General features: G+C 41.3%; 1 protein-coding gene across 50 annotated transcripts in view; it reads left to right on the forward strand.

Annotated features, from left to right (window-relative positions):
* Positions 1 to 24,340, forward strand: part of SORBS1 (sorbin and SH3 domain containing 1) — a 161,081-nt gene that overhangs the window by 88,844 nt on the left and 47,897 nt on the right. For 22 of the 50 annotated variants that reach the window (XM_058841482.1, XM_058841483.1, XM_058841484.1 and 19 more), the window contains 9 exons: positions 7,776 to 7,831; positions 8,648 to 8,713; positions 10,689 to 10,784; positions 13,736 to 13,855; positions 15,353 to 15,379; positions 15,550 to 15,665; positions 17,906 to 18,712; positions 19,302 to 19,673; positions 22,566 to 22,707. In XM_058841482.1, coding sequence (XP_058697465.1) covers positions 7,822 to 7,831; positions 8,648 to 8,713; positions 10,689 to 10,784; positions 13,736 to 13,855; positions 15,353 to 15,379; positions 15,550 to 15,665; positions 17,906 to 18,712; positions 19,302 to 19,673; positions 22,566 to 22,707 — 1,756 coding nt within the window. In that variant the 5' untranslated portion in view covers positions 7,776 to 7,821. Of the gene's footprint in view, positions 1 to 7,775; positions 7,832 to 8,647; positions 8,714 to 8,950; positions 9,007 to 10,688; positions 10,785 to 13,735; positions 13,856 to 15,352; positions 15,380 to 15,549; positions 15,666 to 17,905; positions 18,713 to 19,301; positions 19,674 to 22,565; positions 22,708 to 24,340 lie in introns of all 50 variants that reach the window. The other 28 variants (XM_058841517.1, XM_058841529.1, XM_058841503.1 and 25 more) reach the window with 12 other exon arrangements.

Genomic DNA, 24,340 nt, shown 5'->3' on the forward strand with positions numbered 1-24,340 from the left:
TAGACTTAGCTCTGTGTGGTTCTCTGGAGGTTGTTGCAGTTGTGTGTAAATGAGACCAACTCTCAAACTGATTTTTCTTGTTTTGAAGCAATAAAAAGCAACCTGTGACTGATAGCTGTAAGGCCCTGTTACACTATTCCAGATCAGCTAGTTTTGGATGTTGCATAGGATAGGGGCCCAAATCTTCTATCTTGATATAAAACAAAACTATTGCCTATATGTCTTTAAAAGTATTAGCTGTTGCTTAGTGAGTGTTTGTACAGAGCTTCAGAACAGCTAGTGCTAGAAGAGGTTGTAATTAAGAATTAACATTTGGTATGATTGCCGCAGAGAGCGCTCATTCAGGCCTGCACAATTCCTCTGCCTTACACAACTGGGAATTTCAGGAGGTGTCTGGAATGGTATAAGCTGGTCTATAACTTTGAAGTATCTAAAGCTTCTGCTTTATATGTCAAAGGTGCATCAGAGTCTTCTGTCTACCCTAAGTTTTGTGAAATGTTTGTAAACTGGATTTGAACTTTGAGACACTAGTCATTCTCTAATTAGTATTTCTGCTTAATGCAACTTCCTCTTATTTACTACTTTTCTGTCTGAGAGTGTGTGATAGAGGTGAAGACAGCCTTTGTAGTCTTTGTTACACAAAATCGTGCAAGCGAAGCTGCTGGACGTTGTTTAGATGATCTAATTGATTTGTATTTATAGAATGCCATTCACTGTAGTAAATGCAATGCAGTGTTTGTGTCCCTCAATCCTGCAGTCAGCTGAATGGATTCATTGTTATACATAATTAGGGCTTCTGGAATTTGGGTCTATTTATTTACAGCAATTGTTCTGCTGAGGCACAAGTGGCCCCATATCAGAGGTCTACAGAGAGTTAGGTGCAGTACCCAGAGCACCCCAGCTGCACAGCTCTTACAAATAGTCTCACAACAGCTTGAACTCAATGAATCCTCCATTTCTTTCAGCTGAAGTATGAAACCAGCATCCTCTTGGATTGGTGTGGTCATTGCAGGTTGAAAGGTTTTCCTTTTGCAACAAAGGTAAATCGGGTGTCATGGAGCGAATTACCCTGTACCTGTAAATAAATTCCAGTTTCAGTAGTTGTGTGCTCCTTGCCCCAGTTCCTATGTGAGTCTCAGTTAAGTGTCCTGAACAGTCCCAGGTTGAGGTATGCTGTTAAGTGGTTTACAGCTTTCCCTGGAACTGGCAGCCTGAGAGGTGTGCCCAGTGAACTCCCTTTTATAGGATGTGCATCAGCTCGTTTGTAAAGTGCTTCCATCTATGAGATGTGATCATACATATTGCAGATAAATCTGAACAGAAATCTCAACTTCTGCTGCTGTCAAGTGCTATGCTTTTGTGTCTTCTGTTAAGATGGAGATGAGATTTTATTTAAAATATCCTGGAAAATTTTGTTTTTCTTTCTGAAGTTTCAAAATGTTCCTGTGAGTTGCTTGGGTGTATGGGTGTGGCAGAAAGGCATTTGTTTCTTCAGCTGACACCCATGATACATGGGCCAGGGCTACTGTCACCATATCTCAGCCATCAAATACTGAAGACAGAGGGCAGCCATGACAGACTCAGGAGGAAGTCAAAGCTCACTTACAATGTATTTAGAGTTTGTTGTCAGGAGAATAAATGTTTTTTGACTGTGAGGCTGGGATGTGAGCAGTTACTTATCCAGAGGGACCTGGTGGTAAACCACATGTCGAGTCTGCTGTGAGCCAATCAACCTCGTGAATGGCTGCTTTTCAAGCCCTGGGTCTGCAGCAGAGCAGGAGGTTGATGGCTCAAGCAGGAGCCACCTTTCATCCACACAGTCTTCCAAGTACAAGTCAGTGTTGTTTAATGAAGGTTTAGTGGCTAGTATGAATTTTTTCCAGTCTGTTTCTTTGCAGGGAGGTTCCTATAGACATCAAATGATTATCTGAACTAGCACTAATCATGGAATTCATTTTAGTGTACAGGTCAGAGTTAGAACGTACAAAAAGAGATGTTTTACCTTTCAACCTTGCTGCTCAGCTGTTGGGCATGTTGGCTGTAGGCTTTGCTTGCTGACTTTGTGATGTTAAGTGGAGTTTAGACTTTGGCCTGCCAACCTTTTAAAGTCTTTCACTATTTGCCAGATTTTAATGAGATGGGTGACAGCATGCCAGCCAATTTCTTTGGGAATGCTTGTTTACAGACTTGCAAAAGGAAGACTCAGAGGTGCAATTGCTTTCTAAAAATGCAAGGGTAGGGTTGAGTACAAGGAGGAAGACCTCCTTAAACAGAAAAATTGTGTTGGTACAAAACAATTTAGCTGTAGCTGCTCATGAATTTAATTTAGGTCACAAATGAGAAACAGCATTCATGCCATAAGAGGAATGAGTTCTGGAGCAGGCTTCCAGGAAGAGCAGTGGAGGTGGGAAACTTTAGCAGTTTTAAGCTGGAATGTGAAGTGTTCTTGCACAGGGTTGTATGACACAGTTGCCTGCAATAGCAGGGGAGTAGGCTGGATGACCCAGGAGATTCTTTTCTGCCCCCTGCTCTACAAGTGGTGACCTTGAACTGAGTTAACTCAGGTTGCAGTAAACTGTTTACTCTGAAGTTGATGACTGTATGATGACTTAGTTCAAAAGCATCTCTGAGTTCTTAAAGCTGTATCTCCTAGTTTACATTTCCTATTTAACTTTTATTATTAAGAGAGGCACATTCCTTATATATTGCACAGAAACTGGCACCTATGCCCCAGATAACTTAAATTTGCCAATTTGGAAGGCAACAGACACTACATTTAAAGAAAAAAAGGAAGCAGTATTGCATTTGAAATGTGCTGTGTTTATTTATTGTAACAGCTGTAAGTTCAATTATTTATAAGAACACCTTATCCAAGCTGGTGTGTAATGATGCCATTTGTTTCATTTAATGAGCTTTCAGTGCTCTCTCTCTGCTGTCTTAACACTTGCTGAAGAGTGTGTGGAAGCTGTTGTCTTGTACAGAATGGATGTAATTATTCTATGTGCACTGCTTGCTTACTCATAGTCTTTTCATAACTTTTATTCTTAGGAGCATAATGTCTTCTGAAAGAATGACAGGATGTACTTTGACCCATAAAATAAAAATGACAGACAACGTATTTCAGTATTCCAGATTAAAAGAATAATGATAGTTGAAGAGAGAACTGATTGCCTGGGTTAACCTGAACTGCCTGCTCCATTCTAAGTTGTTTTTTTTTTCTTGTCACGTTTTATGTGATGCAAGGTGAGAAGTGCACAGGAGATGTGTTTTCCAGCAAGTTTCTTTAAGCAGAGGAACCTGCTGGTGGGAGGCACTGACTGCAGTGCAGCTTTTTGCCCACTTTCCAGATTTGGGGCTTCATATTGCTGACATGCTGAAGAGGAGCATTGGGGTCAGGGACACCGATGGCATTGTGAGAAAGGGTCTAAGCCAGGGTGAAACAAAGGAGTGCTGTCAGTGATGTGTAAGACCTGACCTGGTGAAAAGTAAGTTTTGTGATTGCTGATCATTCTTTCAGTTTGAAAGCTTACAATTTTTCCTGATAGCCTCAACTTCTTCTTTATACTAGTATAAATAAGAATTGGATTTTCCATTTAAATGCAGCCACAAAACACTTAAAGCTCTTGTATTTAGAGGGAAAACTTTGAAAATGTAAAAAACTTGAAACTGAGAAAAATAAAGGCATCTACATCTCAGGAATATAAAGGACCAGCACAATAAGTTTTGAATATTCATCTCATGTCTAGCAATTGTTTCAAAATCCTATGTGAGTCACTGAAGCTGTCAATAATAGCAAGGGAAGAAAGGAAGTTTCTTTTCCCCACACTCACATTATACCACCAAAAATAACCACTGCCTGCAACTCTTAGCTGAGATACCAGTGACTTAAGAGCATGTGTCCTTGCTCAGAACTATTAATGAGCTGTTTGTTACCCCCTGCCTTTGTAGGGGGAGTATTCAAACCTTTAGAGCATGTGAGATAATCCAGACAGGCTGTACAGAAGTGGTTGCCACTTATCTGCATTCCTCCTAAATAGGCTTCTGAACACACTGCTCTCTTTTCCACACCAAGTAGGGAAGGGACTGCAGCCTTGGAGAAATGTGCTGGGGGTGGAAGGGAGGAAGGAGAAGTTAAACATCTCTCTAGAGGTAGAACTGAACTGACAAGGAGTTGGTGGGTGTTACATATGGACATTGGCATGTTCAGGGTTATAGCTGCTGGCTTATGCCATGAGGAATTCGTTACCTTTCATTGTGTTTTGCATGTGTGAAGTTTTGAGGCCTTTGTTGCTATGTCTGTCGCGTTTCAGGATAGACACTAATTCCAGTCTAGCGAGGACACACTGGTTAGCTGGTTGGAGCTGGAAGGAGACACGTGGCTATTTTGCTTTGGAGTACTTTTTCTAGTATTTTTCTCTTTTTCTTTGCCTGAACTGGCAATAGGGAATTCTCTGTTTTTAACACTGACATGGGGGACCTAATTCTTGGTTCCCTTTGAAACGCTCCCTTTTGAAGTACTGCTGTGCATACTGCATGTGTCTACAGGAATGGCTTGGCCATGTTTACAGAAAGTTGTTGGGGGGAGCTGGGAGCAGCAAATGATTCCAGACCCACCTGTTTCCAGGAACAACCTGTCTGCCCAACCTGACAGGGACTAATCTGCCTAAGGATGTACCATCCAAATTTCCATAGCACACTGGCTTACAGCATGTGCCTTCCCAACTGTTACAGGCCAACGCTTGGCTGCACCAGCGCCATGGAGCCAGATGTGTTCTCTGGCTGGACTGTCCATCCGGTCCCAAGAGCAGTCTTAGGACTGAGATAGGCCTAATAGGACTTCAGTCTGTGATTTGGGTCAAGTATATGGAATACAGGTAGAATAACTCTGTAGCCCTGATGCAATAAGTTGCCAAAGCATGTTCTCAACTCCAAACGTGCACCTTAATTTTGTCGATCTAAACAGGAGTTATTTCTGCTTGCATGCAGCAGATCTGTGTGCAGATTCTCAACTGCTCAAAATCAACTTTTAAATGGAGTTTCTGGAGTTTGACCAACACGAGGATGCAGGATTAGTTACTCTCACCCTCAGCATGCTGAATCTATTCTGTGTATGGGAACTTGCACTAAGCACGTGTTTGAGTGCTTGAAGGAAGCTGATTAGTTTCACAGTAAGTTAACACTGGATGCTTGTTATTTTAATTGAATTCCATAATTGCTAGTAAGTGTGGAGCTATGTGGAAAAGTAATTTTTCCAGATCCAATCTAGATCAAATGAGTTTGTACACATCTTTCATTTAATTTTAGCAATCTTCTTTAATTATCACTTTATTTTTATCCTCAAATCACTTGTTTGTAAAAAGTAATTTAATCTATTAGTGCTCAATAATGATGCTTCTTTTTTGTGTGAATTCTTCCCTAAGTGCTTTTCTTAATGCAGTGAAGGTCAGCACTTCACGCTGTAAGCAATGTCAAGACTTGAATCAAAAAGACATCACTGAAATCAGAGTTTTGTGGCAGTTGTGAGGTCAGTGTTTCTGAACAGATGAGACTTAAAAAGGATGAAGCATGTGGTCACAAATTTAGTTGCTCAGATACTGCCATTGTGGGAGGGGAAGTGTTGCTCTGGCATTGCAGCAAGTGGACCCTGCCTTTGCCCAGCCATTATAGCCAGTAAATCTTCTTTCTTCTCCTAAAAAGGTAATAGACTGAATTATTTTTTCCCACTCCTTTTTACTCTTGTATACCAGAGGAAAGCATTGCAACCTCTTGGGGATGTTTGGAGTGGAAGAAATTTTGTGTTGACTTGCATGAAGCCCATGGGGAAGGCCAGTGCTGGGTTAAAACATCTGGATATCAGCACCCTCCTGAACTTCAGAGAGAGGTTGATCCTAAAGCTGAGTTGATATTTACTGCAGTACTGCCCCTTCTTGTGGTTTTCTCCTGGCCCCATGGAAGGACTGGTATTTATCCCAGTGAGTTTAATAGGTAACATTTTTCTATGTGTAGAAGAGCATGATATTGCTACAAATCTCCCTAGGCTGGATAACATAATTTTAGACTATTTCTTTTCGATTTGCTTGAACTAAGGCATCTTTCTGGAACGGAAACGTACAGAGATCAGAAGGAGCATTATTACAAAGTATGTTTGTCTACATTTTCAGGCTGTGTCAACCATTACTATTTTAGGGACTCACTTCTAGTATGAAATGGTAGAAACAAAAAGCAGATAGTGTATGGGCAAGCAAAATCGAGCAGCCAACCTTTCAAGTTTGCCTCAGCTTTTGTTGTTGACTGGTTTTATACTGTACCCTCCACTTTACATTGTATTTTACTGGGATCAACTTGGAGCTAGGCTGAATCCTGCTGAGCCTTCATAAACCCACAATATGTATCTTATGTGGGTATTTTATTGAAGGAAATATTTAAACAACTAAGTGTTGGCAGCTTTTCCTAGGGTGGCTTGTTGGCGAGCCCAGATATTGTCTCATTTTATAAATTCATCTTCACTATACTTGCTAGTTGGGTTTTCTTTCCTTTTGAGTGTCTGTTGAATATGCTTATTACATTCTGGCTGGCATTAAACAAATGCTGGTTAAGAAGGGGACGCTTGAGGCAGGAGAACAAATTCAATTCCCTGAAGGGAATTTTCACTTCTTACAATGTTCCACTGCTGCTTCCAGTTCATGTAAAAGGAAAAGTATTTCCAACTCTGTTGTTTAGTTTCTTGCTTCCTGTACTTCTCAGGCTAGGGTTCTTGGTTTTGCATGATCTTGTGATTTCAGATGCATATTTCTATTTGTGTCACAAAAGCCATTAATTGTCTGGAGCTACACTTGATCTCACTTTCTTTGGGGCTAACTTCTTGGCAGAGAGAGGCGGGGATTGGAACACAAAATTAAAGGACTTTTAATTTAACCTAGGACTTTAGAGACTTGAGAAATCTTGTCAAGCATACATTTTTTTTATTTTTGTAGAAATGTTCTTTGGCTATTTAAACCAACATCTGTGACATTGAAACCTGTTTGCTGCAGGTATCAAGTCCACAGGAGTGAGGACAGATAGGTGTCACAGTTGTCCTCCACAGACTGGCATCACCATGAAAACTGACTTCTTCTTTTGATCCCCATCTGGTATTTTTTCTCTTGAGTTGGCAATTTCTCTGCCTTTGGTACCAGGAGAATTAAAGCTTCCAGCTTTCATGTTTCACTTACTGCAGACTGGTCCTGAAAATATCAGCAGCATCGCACTGGAAGTGATTGGTGCAGAAGTTATAATATGCATTTTAACAAGTGCATCTCTTCTGTATTGTTATATCTTTCAAAGGCAAGACTAGCTTTGATATGAGCAGCAGATTGCCTTGAAATATGGAAAAGCTCTAATTTGAGGGTTTTAGTTTAGCTTTTAGTGTTGCTTTGATTTTTTTTAATTCTCATAAAGGTGATGCACATTTTATATATTAGAAACTAGTCAGACTTGCACTTTGCCCTTAATAGACTCTTAGACTTAAATGACTGTCTTTCAATTTTGTATGAAGATTAATCTTAAAGTCTGGAAGCAGTGCTTATATTGGGTAGAAATAATCTTTAATTTCTGATAATTGTCAGCAAAAAATGTATCTGGTGCTTGGCATGAATCCACTTGGCACTTGAAAGTAATTTTTTTAAGAAACTATGAATGTTACCTTGACTCTTGTGGTGCATGTTCAGCATTGTGTCCAGTACTGTCTGGGCAGACATGAAACATCATGTCATCATTCTGCCTTTCCCTTTAAACAGACATAAACAAAATCCAGAAGTGAAAAAGGCAAATCCTTCTGCTACAATGAGCTCTGGTAAGTGTGTTGTTTTCTACTTGCACTCATTTGCCTTCCTTTTTCTTCCTACTAATATTCCTGTCTGTTTCTGATTCAATTATTCACATTTGTTGCTTGAATTTTAGCCCAAAAAGTAGCTAGAAACATATTGGACTGGAGTAGGTCCTTCAGCTTATTTCAGTGTCAAATATAAGAATTCAAAATTACTGATAACCTAAAAAAAAAATCAGAATTTGATATATTTTAGTAGAGATTAAAACATAATTTGACATTTGGATAGGAAAAATCAGCTGTTCAAAGGAAAACAAGGGACCAGGAAGAGGAAAACTTCTGGGCTTGTCTGGGTAACAGGCTAAATCAGAGTGAAAAATAAAGCAGATTCCAGACTTGAAGTGCCCTATGTAAGATCTGTAGACTGGTATTCCCACTTAATTTTACATCTTAGCAAGTCTCAGCTGGGGTATCATGTCCTGGTTTTGGTACAATGTTTTGAGAAAAATGTGAACTATTTGAAGAGAGTCCAGAAAAACATGACCTGGGAATTCAGTGTGAGCACTGATAAGCTTACCAGCTGGGAAGCACTGGAATGGGTTGCATTAGGGTGGTGCTGGAAGTTTGTAAGAACTTGTTAGGCAAACATTTGTCAGGAGTGACAGAGGTAGGTTTGTTTCATTCATGGTTCAGAAACAGGGCTTTAGATGACCTTTGGAGCTTTTTTCTAGCACTGTCTCCTGTGTTTCCCTGAATTTACAAGAGCTGGTTTTATTCCTGTCAGCTGAAGACCTTGTAGACATGCAGAAATCTTTATTGAAAACCACTTCATTTGTCTTTCAGAGCATGAAGAAATTGATGTTGCAAAAACTGTTGTCAATGGGCTGAGCAGCAATGGACAAGAAAAAGGTGGGTTAAGATCTCCAGGGACACCTCCACAGCTCCTCCCGCATGTCAGCTGGTGATGTGCTTGGTTTTCCCGGCAATTCACTACTGCGGGGGCTTCCAAATTTAGTTCACTTGGCGACTGACACAAGAAAAGCCTTGTACTGCACCATGCTAGTAGCAGCAGCATTTCTTAGCTCAACAAGTGTTCTTTGTCTCATTAAAGTGGCAGGCTGGACTTGCTTCTTTGTATATTTTTAGTGCTGTTTTGAGGAAAGCTGTACACTACTTGTGAGCACCTGCGAATCAGTATCTTAGTGAGTTGAGACAGCATGGGTTTGTGGTGCCTGTGTGTGAACTGGGTTAACTTAAGGGAGAGGTGAGGGTTAGAGTCTGGGATTAAAGGGCAGGAACTAACCATTTAAGTGATGAAAAAACATCTAAACAATCTTAACAGTCTTCATGTTAACATCAGCTGGTTTGCAGTGTGCTTTTATAGCATTCAGTTTTGTAGAGTGCCTGTGTCTGTTTTGGCAGGGTGAAAGTATGTGGGTATGGGTTGATTTTCTGTTGGTTTAATTTCCTTTCTTTTCCTTTGATGCCTTTTTATAGCGGTTAGTATTTTGACTGCATTGGGCATGGATGAATTCAGTCAGTTTCAAAGCAGAACAGAATCACGATTGTTTCCTAAGCCACAGACTGTTTGATTTGAGATCTGTTGTATTCACAGGGCCTCTGCTCAGGAAGAACGGAAAACAGGGTTTGATTTCAGTTCCTCTTTTAGAAAAATAAAATTAAACAATCCTATCAAATTAAAAACTAAGGATTTTTTTAATTTTTCAAAAATTCTGTCAGGCTCTTTGCCCAGGCTTTTGCTGCTTGAGACTCATTTTCTAGGTTGTGAAATCTGTGCCTTCTAGTTCTGCTGAGTATCAGAAAGATCTGCCACAAGAGGGGGTGTACACACCACCCTGATGTCAATGCCTCTCTCAAGCTGGCCCAGTGCTCAGTGTTAGTCTGTAAAGTATTAGAAATGCGGTTCCTCTTACTCCTGATTTTACAGGCATGAGAGAGATGGCAGGAATGTGACAAGACATCTATAATTTTCCAGCTAATACATACAGGCAACAGGTTTAATAGAAGAAAATCCTGGCTCTGCAGAAATCAAGACCACTACTCAAATTATGCTGGTAGAGTCATGATATACAAGGTGTTTATCTTGGCAGCTCCTGTTGAGCTTCACCTCTGAATAGAACTGCCTTTTTCACAATGACCCCTCTTTGTACCCATTGATTTGAACAGTTTTGTAACAATTGCTAGAATTTTGCATAGTGCTATGTATGGTTTTCCCCAATTTTACCACATGTAGTATAGTTAGTGTGCTAGCTGATGAAGTCAGGTAGAAATCTCTTCAATTTACTGTTTATATGGATGGATTTTTTTTTTCTGAAATGGCTATATGGATGCTACCCTTTAGCATGGGACCTTTTTCAATATTATTTCACTTCCTTCTGTTGTTGAACTTGTAAAAAATAAGCCATAAAATTCAGAATTTATGTAATGTTTAATATTCTTTTAGTTGAATAGTCTTCTCTCAGCCTTTCAGTACTTGAGGTTTTTTTCACTTTATTTTGTTTTCACTGAACCATATTAATGTTTTACTTAACATTTTTATTTTTGCATGTAGTGTACCTCAGTTAAATGATTACACTAAAATTTTTGTATGCCTTCTAAAAACTAAAAACTATGCCTGCAGCATAGTGGCAGTTAGCATTAGTCCATTCACTAAGCAGTTCTGTGTGCTGCATAAAACAGACACATCCTGAATTAGGGCAAATGAAGGGATATTTTTAACAGTTGCATCATTGCTCTCTAGACTGCTTTTGTATTTGAATTTCCTCCTATTGTGTCTCTAAATACGTTAGAAAATTTTGTGGCATGCATCCCAAACTCTGTTCTTTCCTTTTTGGATGTGCCATTTACACTTTTGTGTTTGCAGCTGTTGACGTCCCTTTATGTACACGTTCTATTTCTGCCGTTAAAATAATCCCTGTGAAGAAAGTGAAAAGTTCTCCTCACCTAGTGCTGCCTACAGGTATCTTCTTTCCTCCCCTGCCATGTGTTAGTTAGCCATCATTGTCTCTCTTCTCTGTATCATTGTCTCTCTGCTTCACCCACATGCTTTGGCTAATTCTCAGCTTCGTTCTCCTCTCAGTCCTCCCAGAGCTGCAGATTTCATCAGTAGGTAATGCAGTTAGCTCTTGATGGCACAATACACTGTTCTCAATTATGCTGCTCTTCTGCAGACATAATTGTGTCTGCTTGAATCTGGGATCATTGTAAGCTCTTCTACTAATGCTCGAGTATGAAAAATACTGTTATTATTATTATTATAGACTCATTTTGAACCAAACTTCTGAAGAACCAAAGAATGTTTCCTCATATCTTTGGTCTTTATGAAAACAAATGGTTCAACCATAGTTCAACATTGGTGGTATGGTTTCGTTTTTCTGTACATGCACTGAATTTAATCCACATGTGAGTAAGTAACAATGTTAGGCTGTCTGTCACCCTCTCCCCAGGCTCATGCTTCCCCACTAGAAGTACAAGATTGTGCTTGTACTTTGCTGGATTTGGACAGTCAGACTAGTGTAGCTGATACTGCTTGTCTCTCCTAATCTGTCACACATGTGCTTTGTTGGACTAGTACACTGCTAATGTCCTGTTTATTACTAGCTGCTGGATTTCTATACTGAGAGATTCAGATTCTTATTTTCTATCATTTGTGAGGGAATTCATCATTCTAGACATGTTTTCACCACCCAAGGTGAGACAGTCTGTCAAGATTTTATTTTCAAGTATTTTCAAAGCATTTTAATTTATTTTTTTTTTTAGTTCAGAACATTATTTTAGGGACTCTTATTCTTTTGGTTCAGTATACAGGTTTAATCTGTTGTATGGAGAATAAAAAAAATGCATTGATTCCCAAATTTGATTCTTCTCCAATATCATGAAAGTATTGTTTTGACATGTCATAGATGTTGAGTTCTGTTTCCATTTCTCTCCAGTGCCTGTGAAGCAAATGTAGGCATAGGGTCATAGGAGGACAGGTACCCTTCACACTTTGTGGATGTTTATATCAGGCCCAGTGACTCTCAGCTTCGTGTCTGTGATTTACAGTTACAGCACTCTTAAAATTGGAGTCTCAGAGCTCAAATCTTTGTCCTGTGGTTTGAAAGTCAGTTCATAGAGTCCTTGGGTTCTATGTTGTGCTGTGCAGATGTGAATGACAGCCAGAACTGCAGTCTTGGGCAAAAGGAATCCTGGCCCTACCTGAACCATGCAAAAATCAGTCAGAGAAGTCAGCTTCTATTTCACCGGGAATGTGTGTGACCTTAAGTTGCAATCAGGTGTGGTATATTTAAGGATGAAACAGCTTTTGATATGTGTGGATAGTCTTTTCCCTCACAGATGCTGCCTCAATTTTGCCTCAGTTAGCTAAAGGCTGAACTATAGGAAAGTATCCTCTGCTTTCTTACTTACTCCATCCTTTTTATTAAGTATGGATCTGAAACTGCTTTTTGTGAAATCCCTAAAGTATTGGAAACCCATGTAAGTAAGGGCTTCAGCAGTGGAGATTCCAGCACAGAGGGCTTTCAGTGAGAGATAGGACCTTGGTATTCATTGAATTTCTCCTCTTACTGCCATTGTCCATCTGGCATATTGATGTTTCCCCACACTGTGGCCTCACTGGCTGTGGTTTGCAACCTTAGGGTGTTACCATGGTCTGTAGGCACTGTACTGGTATGGATTTGGTGAGGCTGAAGTCAGCCAGGGAATACTGATCTGCACAAATGTGGGCTGTTGTCTTGATAAGGAACAACAGCCTTTGCCCCCTCTGTCCAGCATGAAGGCATCATTTTTGTTATCATAGCAGTTCCTGGAGAAGAGCTGCATCCTTCCCCATGCATAGATATCATGATCCTCAACCCATAAAGATAAAAATTATTGTGTTGTCAATTGTGTAATGGAGCCTGCACTCAGTATTTCTTCCCACTCCCTGTGCAGTCATGGTGGGGCTGGTACCTCTGTGTAGGTAAGTGAAGTCTGATGGCAGCTGCAGGGTCCCTAATAGTGCATGAGAAGAGGAGGTGATGTGTGTGGAAGTAGCCTAGAGAAACAAGACACTTTTCAGGCTTATACTTTCCAGAGGTATCTTAAGAGAAACAGCTCTCTAGAAATATTTTAAGTAGGGGAAGAAAGAGAGGTAGCTTTGAAGTACTGGTTTGTTATTACTTAATAGGATGACAGGAGGAGAAAACCCAGATCGTGGACTGAAATACACAAAGGTAAGCCTGCACAGAAGCTGTGCTGAACTGTGCCTCAGCAAGGACACTGGCATGATCTGCTATCTGGCTCACAGGTTGATCTTAATAGGCATGTGTTAAATCTCCTTCTACTTTCTAAGATTTGGGTTCCTTTGTCAGAAGGTGAAACACTGAAATGAAACGGGGAGATCACAGAGAGATGCCTTGCAGTGCCTTGCCTTTAGATTGTATTCAGCATCGTTACGAGATTTTATCTTCCAGTGGTCAGAAGTCTATTTTTTTTTTTTCCTCTTTCAGTCCTCCGCAAAAGGCATTTTTAAGCTTTGGCACACAAAGTGTGTGCACTGTGTCACTGGAATGTCTCTATAGCAGAGCCACAGGTGTAATGGTAGACTGTCCTTGCTAGCACAGTATCTCTGTAAAAAGTAGAACAAATAAAGTAAATGGACCTGTGACCTTTGGTTCACTCTTTTTCCCCCTTTTTTCTCAGCTCTGTTGCAATAACTCAGACCTTAACCGCTACATTCATCGATTACATGAATATAAAACTGCTTTGATTTCTCAATGCTTTAAATACAGAGCTAATCTTCATCTGCACAGACATTACTAGATTGATTCACCTGGAGGCAGCCATGCTAAAATTACTCTAGAGCTCTGATAGCTATGATAGCATCATCCCTTTCTATGTGTTTCTTCTGTGCATGTGCATTTCCTGTAGAAATGGATCCCACGAAAGTCTGCAGTGGAAAAGGAGCTGTAACCCTCCGTGCAACTCCATCCTATGAAGGGAATCGAAATATCACTTCACCATGTCCTCAGGATGTTGAGCAACCTGAAAGTAAGTTGTGGAAAGTTAACTGGAATCTGTTACTCGCAGTAACCTCAAGACAGGTCAGTCCAGGGTCGTGGGCTTACGTTATAATTATGATTTAAAGCCCAGAATTCCATAGCATAGTTGGAAACCTCTTGAAAGGACCAGACCAGTAGAGAGACTGACTCCTAGCGCAGGTTTCATGACCACTCAGTCATTGACTGAAGTTTGTCAGGAGCACCAAAAACTCTCAGTCCTTTTCTTTCTTCCTCGCCCACCCCCACTGCCCCCAGGGCAGCCTGTGTCACCTCCTTTTATCCCAGGCATGAGGTGGAACAGAAAGTTGAGTGGTGCTACTGCCACTGCAGCATTCAGCTGGGTTGTCAGGGAAGCGGAGATAGCGTCTCCCCAGATGGACAGCGTCCCCACGGAGCTCTGCCGTCTTTCAGTAGCAGACGTGTAATTACTTAATTGTAGGAGACAGGCAAAGCATAACAAACCTGGCCAGTGTCGTGGGTTTGGCAAAGAGGATGAACTCCCAAAGGCAAGATGCCGTTAAGGGGGAGGGGGTAAAACATGCTACTGAAAGGAAAGCATACATCGTTTCTGACTGTATTGTTGGGAAAAGTGCAATTCCATTAATCCTAGCCCTAATGTGCCACTTTCTGCTCTGTCTTCTCCCGTTCTGCTCCACCCATGACCTACCCTCTTTTTATTCTTGCCTTTCTCTGTTTCTTCACTCCTACCCCCTACTGTTGCCTCTCTCCTTTCTGTTGATGGCTTCATAAATTTCCAACAGCTTGAATGGCAATGGACCCATTACTATGGAAATCAGTTCATTAATACTTCTTTTCCTTTCTCTCTCAATCGCTTTATGAAATGTACTTTGGAGCTGGAAGAGCTTTGTGCATATAACTTAAACAGCAAAATGGGTACAGGGTGGGGAGGAGCCCAGTGGGAAGTGGGTAAAAATATGTGATGAGACCACTGCCTGTAGCTGCAGGGACTGGGTTGTAAAGTGATGTTATATCTTTTAACTCCCTTTGTGCACTTAGTCTGCAAAACTTGATCTATTTGTTGGCAATCCTTTATCTCAATCACATGTGGTGATGTTGTTAAGGATAGATATGTCTTCATAATCTGAATGCAGGGTCCCTACATTTCCAGTAATTTGTGGTGTCTGGATGTCAAGCTGCAGCTTTAGAAAGTAGCTAGCTGGGCAGCCTTTTTGCCTCTGAAATAAGAATGTCAATGAACAATTGTTTCTTCATTGCTCTGAATGAATTGCCTTGTGTTTACAAAGGTCAGAAACAAGGAGGACATCATGTTTAGGGCCAGTCTCTATGGTAATTACACAGCCCTGTCAGAAAGCATTTTATGTGTGAAATGAAGTAGCTTGACTCGTAACTTCAATTGGTACATGTTTTCTGGAAATGTAATGGTTTATTTTTTTCCCCTTTCTTTTCCTCTATGCCTATCCTCCACCCCCAACTCCTCTGTCCTTCCTTTCTGTGAAACACTTAGGTCTGGAGCCAGAAAACTCAGAAACAGGTATAAACATTGGCTGCGTCTGTTGTTACTTCCGTTGCTTTATTGGAATTATTTCTTGTTGCCTGGGGGAAAAAAAAGAAAGGGTGGGGGAAGGAAGAAAAAAGTCCCCTCTTTTGACTTGTCCTGCAACTGGGGGGAATCTGTGATCTGAGTTTTCTTTCCCCTCGCAGACGATTGGAGGTCGTCGTCTAACACTGATGCCAATGGGGATGCCCAGCCGTCTTCTCTGGCTGCCAAGGGTTATCGGAGTGTGCGTCCAAACCTTTCTTCAGACAGCAAGCCACAGGTAAGCCTTTCTTCTGTGACCCTGAGGGTGATCATCTGGGTTCAAGCACTGGATTTGTGATCAGGAGTCCTGGGCTGAACTCCAAACTTGGCGGCAGATGGGTAAGTTGCTGTGCCTCAGCATTTTCTAACTTTAAAATGGGGGCAACACTAATGTCAGCAAAGTGTTGTGGAGCTCATGTATTCAGGCACACCACAGTGTTTCGTGCGTGGATGAAGGAAGAGGAAATCGCTATTTGCAAGAAAAAAGGTGAAGTAATCATCTGTAATTATTTTGTATTTTATGCTGGTTTATTTCCTAGAAATTGCTGTAGGTTGAAATCAGAGTTGCACCCTACATTAAAAATAAAATACTGGGGAAATGCCTTTTAGTTTTAACACTGTAACTGATAGAAGCCAACAAGAGAAAGGTTATTTGTACCTGAAGGTAAATTGTTGGAGTCAGTCTGCTAAGAGAAGTAGAGAAGTGCAATTTTTAAATTTTTTTTTTGGGTGCTCAGTCTGCACAGAAGCAGTCTGGAAGCTGGTAAGGAAACCCTTCATTAGAAGCTGGATTCTTGTGTGGAACAGAGTCCCTTTAAAGCCTAGTCCCCTATCAGCATGACTACTCCCATCACCAGGGTCCCTTTAGTAATGCTACAGGCCAGGTACCATAGGTGAGAGTGGAAGAAGGAATAGCTCCAGTGAAGGTGTGGGAAGGAGCAGCACCCTGAAGAGAGACCCATTTCTGCTCAGTACTTAGAGGTATAGTCCTTTCCTGATCTTGCTGATGAACAGAGAGAGCACTGATGCACATAGTATTTGTTACAGAATATAATAGAATTTGTTACAGTATTTGTCAGCTGAAATGGAAGAAATTCCAAAAGGGATGAACCTGTTCAGAGGCAGAAGCCCTTTACAACAGCACTAACCAACCCACCTTTCCACTCCCTTATGGTTCAGGGAAGGGTGGAAGGGGCAGAGGGGCAGCATGAGGACAGCAGATTTTGGAACAGCAAAATTTAATTTTATGAAACTTTTCTACATCTGTATCCATGTAACAAGAATAGGTGCTTGCCACAACTTGTCATATGTGGATGACTTTTAAAGGATATCTCTTTCCAGATTTGAATGTTGCAAGCTTTTAAGGCGTCTTCATTCTCTGGTTTTGACATTTATAGCAGTGGTTTAGACAGCCTTTGCCCATAAAGATATGACAACAGGGTGTTTGTAAAACCAACTTTCACAGTCTCCAAAGGGTTAATTTGCAAACATCCAGGGAGCCGCTGTTCACCAGGTGGGTATTGTCTTTTTTCCAGTAGATCATGGTTTTCAGCTACTGGCAAAAAAGCAATAAATCAAATGAAACCTCTGTATTGCTACTTTATCTCAAAAGTTTGGCTTTCAAAAAAATTCACTGTAATTTGAGTTGCAGTAGGCAGGTGATTTGGAGTTAGCAAGCTATATATTGCCAAGTACTAAAACCAGTAAAGTTTTCTTATTATTTACTGGAAGCAGGATTTCTCTCTTGGGGACCTTAATTCTGGAGGCAAATTCTCATGATCTCCATTCCTCAAGAAACTTTAAATTATTCTGGTCTTCCTGAAAGCATTTTCAGGATGGAAAAATCCTAAAGAGACTTGAGGAGCTGGCCTTTAGAATGAAGAAAAATGCTGACTTTTTACTTGACCAGCTGTGGTAGGTTACAGCACTCACATGATGTCTGCTTTCATTAGCAATGGTGAAACTTGGCAATGTTCACTTTTCAGCAGTGCACTTAACATGCAGAGATGGCCTAGAACTCTGAATTGGGCTTTGCAGTTCAAATGTCCTTAGTGCTGAGAAGTGTTTAGTTACACAAGCATGAGACTGAATTAAATTAGCCATGATGTTAAATCTTGACTGAGGCTTTCCCAGGGGCATGGTGGGTGTTACTGTGCAGTCCTCTTGAAACAATACAGTAGTGAGAATTATTGAGCACAGAGAAAGAAACATGTAGGCAGGTACTTGAGGGCTGGGTTAAGTTTGTGTGCTTCATTGAGCTGTGCTAAGAAAGAATGTGTGAGATGATGGATGTGAATGAGTTCTGCACTGGCCTTCCAGATACTGTATTTGCTTTTTATTCTTGCTGTATTAAAACCTGCTTAACCCAAGTCTAATGATCAAATTCATTCTGAGAATTTAATTTTTTTTCCTTCCTTTTTCCTTTCATTTGATGCTGCTTCCTCTCTCCTTCCTACCTTCTTGACTCTGCCTGATCAGGCCCTTGCTCCTCCCCGTCCTCCGCTTCCCAAAGAGGAAAGCTTTGCATGGCGTCCTCGCACTGACACTAAAGTGACCAACCTGTTGCCAGTGCCCATCATGGACTGTGTGTACCTGAATGCACCCAAGCCTTACACACAGCGTGCATCACCAAACACCAGTGCACGCTGTTATTTGTCATCACCTACCCCCTATGGGGCCATCCCCAGTGGGAAGCAAGGCTTGCCAGCAGGGCGTTCTCCCTCTTCAGGCCCCAAAGATGAGGTGCATGCTGGGCAGCCGCTCTTGGAAAGTCACTCCTCATCGGGTGCATCATCCATACAACGCAACCCTGACAGGGCAGGTCCCAGTAGTAAGGCTGGAACGAATTCCAGTCATGAGACGAAGGCGGATAAAAAGGTCAGCAAACTATATGTAGCTTGTTTATCTAACAGCACTTGCTCAGGCGCATCTCAAAATTCCACTGGCACCACACATGACACAGCAGCCAGCACCAGTTTGGGCGCTGAGCTCACTCAGGCACCAGCCACCAACATTGTTTCCTCTGTAACAGACACTGAAAAGTCTCTTCCTGCTGCTCCTCCTCCTCCTATTCCTCCCAGGCCGTACTTTTACATTGTCCTCAGCAAAGACGCAGTTAGTTATGGTGCAGGCCAGCCCTCCCGGACTCAGTCATCACCTCCGCAAGCTGTGAGGGACAGAGTGCTAGAGCCCCAGAGCACAGCTGCCACAGAGGACAGGATGAGAAAAGAGCCTTACCTTACTCAGCAGCGACAGCCACCATACAAGGCAATGGGACGCAGCATGGTACATGTTTTCTCCATAACCTTGTTTTCTTTCAGCCGAGCGAACAGTTCTTTATTTCATTACAATGTTCCTATAAAGCTTTATTCCCCTCCTACCTCAATTTCTCAGCACTTATTGTGCCTCCCTGAGTCTTGTGGTCTTTTACTTGATAATATTTAACACCCCATGTGTGTCCCCTCAGTGTTGATCTCTGTGTTTGTGTGTGTGTGTGTGTGTTGTTTGTAGGGAGTTGGGTTGGACTGGTGAGGATCTCTATTTTAGGGAGACGTTAAAGAAGCAAGCTCTCTAATGTGTAATGTTTAGAGCTTCTCAAGTGATGGTGAATGCTGAGCTGTTCTTTGGTTTGATTTAGCCTTGCTACACAGAACTGGAGAAGAGGGGTGGTGAGGGGGAATAAGGATTTTTGTGAAAAAACATTGTGTTCATAGAGGCCAGGGCTGCAAGCCTGAAGAAGTGTGTCTCTTTAAGGAAAGATGATCTTCTGGGGCTTTGTATCATTTTGGGTACATTCCTTGCATGACACCATATGGCTGCATTAGACTAAAGTAACATTCTTCCCCAGTGCATAACAACACCTTGTTTCCTACAGGATGCCACTGCCACCACCTCAGCTCAGCCTGGAGTTATAGTAGTCCCCCTCCTCCAGGTTAATCCAGACAGACAACAAGAAGGCAGCTCCAGCACTCCACCACCGCCTCTGGTTCCTTTCGGGCAAGGCTCCGTATTCCCTGAGATTGTTTCTCCTGGCTCACCCTTGACTTTTCCAACTCTAGACGATTTCATTCCCCCACATCTCCAGAGGGGTTCCCACCATAACCAAGCACCCTCCACATCTGGCACATTACCCTCTGTTTACCCGAAACTGCCATTCTTCTCATCACCACCTTCACTTGTCCCCCCAGTCACGGGGGCTTTGCACAGGGACTTGAAGCCTGAAATCACTGGAGTCATCTCACATACAGTAAGCTTGCCAAGTACCCTCCTCGCCCTTTTCCTAAATTTGTATTCCTGGATTAAAATTACTTTCTCCTTGCAATACTAAACTTGAGGGAGGAGTGATGACTCATTCCCTGCCAGCAGCATGACAACTGAAACCTTGTTTGCGTCCTGTGCTAGTGCATGCAGTTTGCCTGCCTTGTGCAGCTTTGAACTTTGACTTCTCAAAACATTTGACTGTCTCCCTTTGTGCCCATTCTGCTGGGTGATGTACACCTTAAGTCTTCACAGGATTTGCTCAGAATAATGAATTCTGCATAAACTGAATAGCTGCAACTAACTGATCTTTTCAGGCTCTTTTTATAGCATCCTTAATTGTGTTTGAATAACTTTTAAAGTAACAACAGCAGGCCAGTTAAAGGTTAGGTCTGGCTTTCTGTTCCACTTGGAGCCACAAGAACATATGGTCTCCACACAAATCCCTGATAAAATCAGTGTAAGATTCCTGCCAGTATCCAGTGACCTACAAGTTATAAGATCAGTTACTGTACAAAGAGTCCTCCATGCACAGAGGTGCTATGTGATAGGTTAGGCAGAGAGTTTCTCTTCATTTTGGAATTGCTTGTCTTTGAAAATTTTGAATAATTCAGTCCGCAAGAGTTTGAACTTGGAATTTACTGTGTTCTTCTTGAGTTTTGTTTCTCTTTAAGCTCATCACCTATTTTAAAAAGTCCCTGAGGACAAGGAGGAAAAGTAGCTCTCAGTTAAAATTGCATAGGAAGCAAAAAGTACCCTACCCTCCTTGTTTTGAAAGTTCCATGGCCACCTTTTTTTATGCTTGCTTGTGAGGACAGGGAAGAAGTTCGGCAGAAACTGCATTCTCTCATGATGTTCATGATGAAAAAAAAAAAAACAACCAAGGATAATAATTTCAAAAGTTCTCAGCATTGGCCTTTCTACCTTTATTAAAATTGGTAGGGTTTTTATTGCAGACAGCAATGAATGTAAGTTTGGATTTGGTGTTTTAGTTTTACTTTGTTTTTTGTTTGTTTGGTGTTCTTTGTTTGTTTGTGTTTTGGAGGGGGTTTTGGGTTGTTTTGTGTTTGGTTTTTTTTTTAATGGAGTCTATCTGCAGAGTCCAGAAAAAAAGCCCAGGAGGTATCCAAATCATAGAGGAGCAGTGGAAATTTTGCTGTACCTGACTTTCTTGAGATAAGAGTTGAAACATTTTTGGACATGCCTACTTCAGACATGTAGTGACCGGGCTGTTTTCCACAATGATTTAAATGGCTCTTTGGTGACTTCACTGGGGCTGCTGAGCCTATCCTGATCCACCATCCTTCTTCTTTGAGGGATTCTCATTTGTATTTTAATTATCAAAGTGAATCTCAAAGCCAATTCTCACACTTTCCCCTGACTCTTCCTCCTTTTTACTAATTGCATTATTTGGAATATTGTTGCAGTCAGCAAAATGGGGCTGGTCTCTCTCTAGGGGACATCTCTTCCTGAAGACCATTGATTCTTTTCTGTCCCTATGAAATGTCTATGCCCTGACCAGCTGCTGCTTGAAGCAAGATCACCTTTATCCAACAGAATGAGATTGTTCTTCCCTATTTCCCCTCCAGGCTGGAGAAGCTGTAGGTGCTTGTTTTGATTATGGCCAATTGTCACTATGATTTATTTCTGAGTTCTGGTGCCAGGCCTCACTTTGGCCCTTGTTCAGTCCCCTGCCCCATGCTGTAAGTCCTTTGGTCTGATGCTGGTGTGTATGAAGGGCACTGAGTTGCAGTTGCACTTAGCCAAAAAAGCTGGAAGTAGGGATTTTTCTGGAGCAATATTTTGGGCATATTCAGGGTTTCTTTTAATAATATAAAATACTCTTGAATGCTCAGCTGATTTTACTGATCAGTGGCTTGCAGCATTTGAGTCTGACAGTGGAGCAGCGGGAGTGCAGGAATTTGGTTTGCTGTCCCATATTCTCTTTGTTTTGATGCTCAGTCCCCATGAAGGGTAATTTTGTGTCCAAATTCCTGAAGAAGCTTTGAAAAATCTCAGTCTAAACTGATGCACACAAAGTCTTCAGTTATCATCCCTTCTTTATCTTAGCCACCTTACCACCACCAGAAGTCAAATATCCAGGGACTGAGGCTTTTCAAAGGTGAGCTAGTTTCAAAGTCTCCCTGCTGACACAGCCTGTATTTCTACAGAGCAGCCAGAGCTGTGATGATTCCAGAGGTGGGTTTGAAATAAGCAAATAATGGAGATGGATGCTTTAGGAGAGCAAGAGCTGCTTGGTATCTGTGCTTCAGCAGCAAAACTGTCTTCCTTACTAGAGTCCTACTTGTTACCCTCTGTCAGTTTTGGGGCCTTTTTATGTCATTACTTTAATCAGGTAGGTATCACATTGTCTCCTCAGTGACAGTGCTAACTTTATTCCTTAGACTTTTCTTATCAAACCAGCTGCAGTAATACTGTTTCCTTCCAGAACTGCATGAGTTTTGCATGTCTGACTTGCTATGAAAGGAGAGTACTCTTGGAACAAATGTTTGTATGTGGATGTATCAGGGGAAAGATACGTGCATCTTTCCTCCCTCCCCCAACCAGATTTGCTCATTTCTGACACCTTGTGTTTGCTCCAAAGTGTCTGCTAGATTAATTTAGTGCCCTCTTTTGGGGTTGGAGTTGTGAAACCCAACACCAAATAACTATAGTACTGCCTTAGCAAACTAATTTCATTAACAATGAGCAGGGTATGTACAAGGAGCAGGATAATACTTGTGCTTATGCCTTTTTTACTAAAATTTGTTGTGATTATGCTTTTCATTCAGCCTAAAATGTTGTTGTTTTTTTTTCTCCAGATTTTCCCAGTCTAGCACCCATCTGCGTACTGCTAATGATGTGTTGCTCTTCTTTTCAGGACCCAGGTCCTGTGCTAAATGAAGTGCCCCAGCCTGGCACTGACTATCCAACCTCCATCACTTCCATCAGCAAATCTGCCTCTGCCTATCCTTCTACCACAATCGTCAATCCCACTATTGTCCTCTTGCAGCACAATCGAGGTAAGGAGACTTGCATATAGATAATTTTGGCTCAAAATGAGCAAGCTGTTACTCTACTAGTAGCTGGAGAATGTGTGTGCTGTTGATAATTAGGTTCAGATTACTAAGAACTAACGAAGTTGCCTCAAAAAAATCTTAGTGACTGGAACATACAACAGGCAAGTGAGAGTGGTAAGTTTTTTCTAATTAAAACCTGTGGACCAGAAGCTCTTTAAGGCTGTGGAGACGTTTTTAACTGAGCTGTGGGCATAGGAATAAGCTATTGTAAGGTAACAGCAGTTAGGTGTCTTGTGGTGGAAAAGGTTGTGTGCTCCCTTATATCTGTCTGTATAAACAAGGTAGCTTGAGGTAGCTTGAAACAGTGATATGTTACTTCTCAGCTACTGCAGTGTGAAAGCAGCTGTATTTTCTATTACTATAGGAGAGATTTGACCTCTGAATCTGTAGCAGAATTTGCCCAATAGTTAATGATTTACTTGCCCACAAGTTTGATCTTGGCAATTTTTTTCCTCTATCAGTAACTCACTTATATTGCAGTAATCCTTGAGCTCTGAATTTGCCAATGGGTAAAACAGCCTTATTTGAGAACTCCCAGGAATCAAAACCTTTGTCACACAAGCTGAATGGATAGTTCTATCTCTAGCTCTGGATTTGGAGGGGAAATTTGCTTCTCTCTTTTAGTTCTGATGGCTGGCATTATCACAGCTTCCCAATTCGTTGTGCGTCACTTAAGACCATAGCTTGTAACAGGCCACAGAGATGCAGTCTGGTTTTCCTGGATTTCTAGTGGAGTTGGGAAGCTCCAGGCCACTGTTGCTAATAGCCACTATTGCTGTGGCTTACCTTTTTAAAGAAAAAAATACCAGAAAATAGGTTCAAGGCCTTCACTCTCATACTGCAGCCATTTTAATTACAGCATTGCTGCGCTCCTTTGCAGTCCCTCGTGAGATTTTTTTCAGTGCCTTTTAAAACAGGCTTCAGTCTTTGATCTTTAAGAGAGAGTTCTCACTATAGCCCAGCAGATTAAAGGGGTAATGAGTGGATTATCTCCTCCTTTTTGCTAGCATCTGAAACAGTTTTACTTCTGAATGAGAATGTCTGGATTCCTCAGCTGCATCAAGAAGAGAAAATCTGATTTGAGGCAGCCTTTTTAAATCCCAAAGCTTTTTGTAGACTTTCTTGAGGTGGGATATGCTTTTGGTCTCTTTTTTTCCCCCCCACATTTGGAATATTTGAACACAAGGATATTTCCCCCTGTAGACTTCAGGAGCATGAGAGACAAAGTTGTATCATGTGATGATACATGCATGCTGGTTCTGAGAGAACTGATGGGAAATTATTCTGTTTATTAATTACCTTCATGGTAAGCAATATTCAGACAGGACAAACTATTTTGACCATTAGCACTCATGATACTTTGCCCTGATAGATTGAAGAGCCTTCTCTCATGTTTTTTCTGTGATATAGATCATGGCCAGATATACCATTTGATCATGTCTGTGAAGTATATCATTCTATCCCATATATTATATAAATAAATAAATAAGTCACACTTGTAATTTGCATGCATCATGTTGGTTTGACAAGGCATCATAGTCACAAATTTGTATTGATTGACATTGTATCAGACACT

Source organism: Poecile atricapillus, chromosome 6, assembly GCF_030490865.1.
Source record: "Poecile atricapillus isolate bPoeAtr1 chromosome 6, bPoeAtr1.hap1, whole genome shotgun sequence".
NCBI classification, from domain to species: domain Eukaryota; kingdom Metazoa; phylum Chordata; class Aves; order Passeriformes; family Paridae; genus Poecile; species Poecile atricapillus.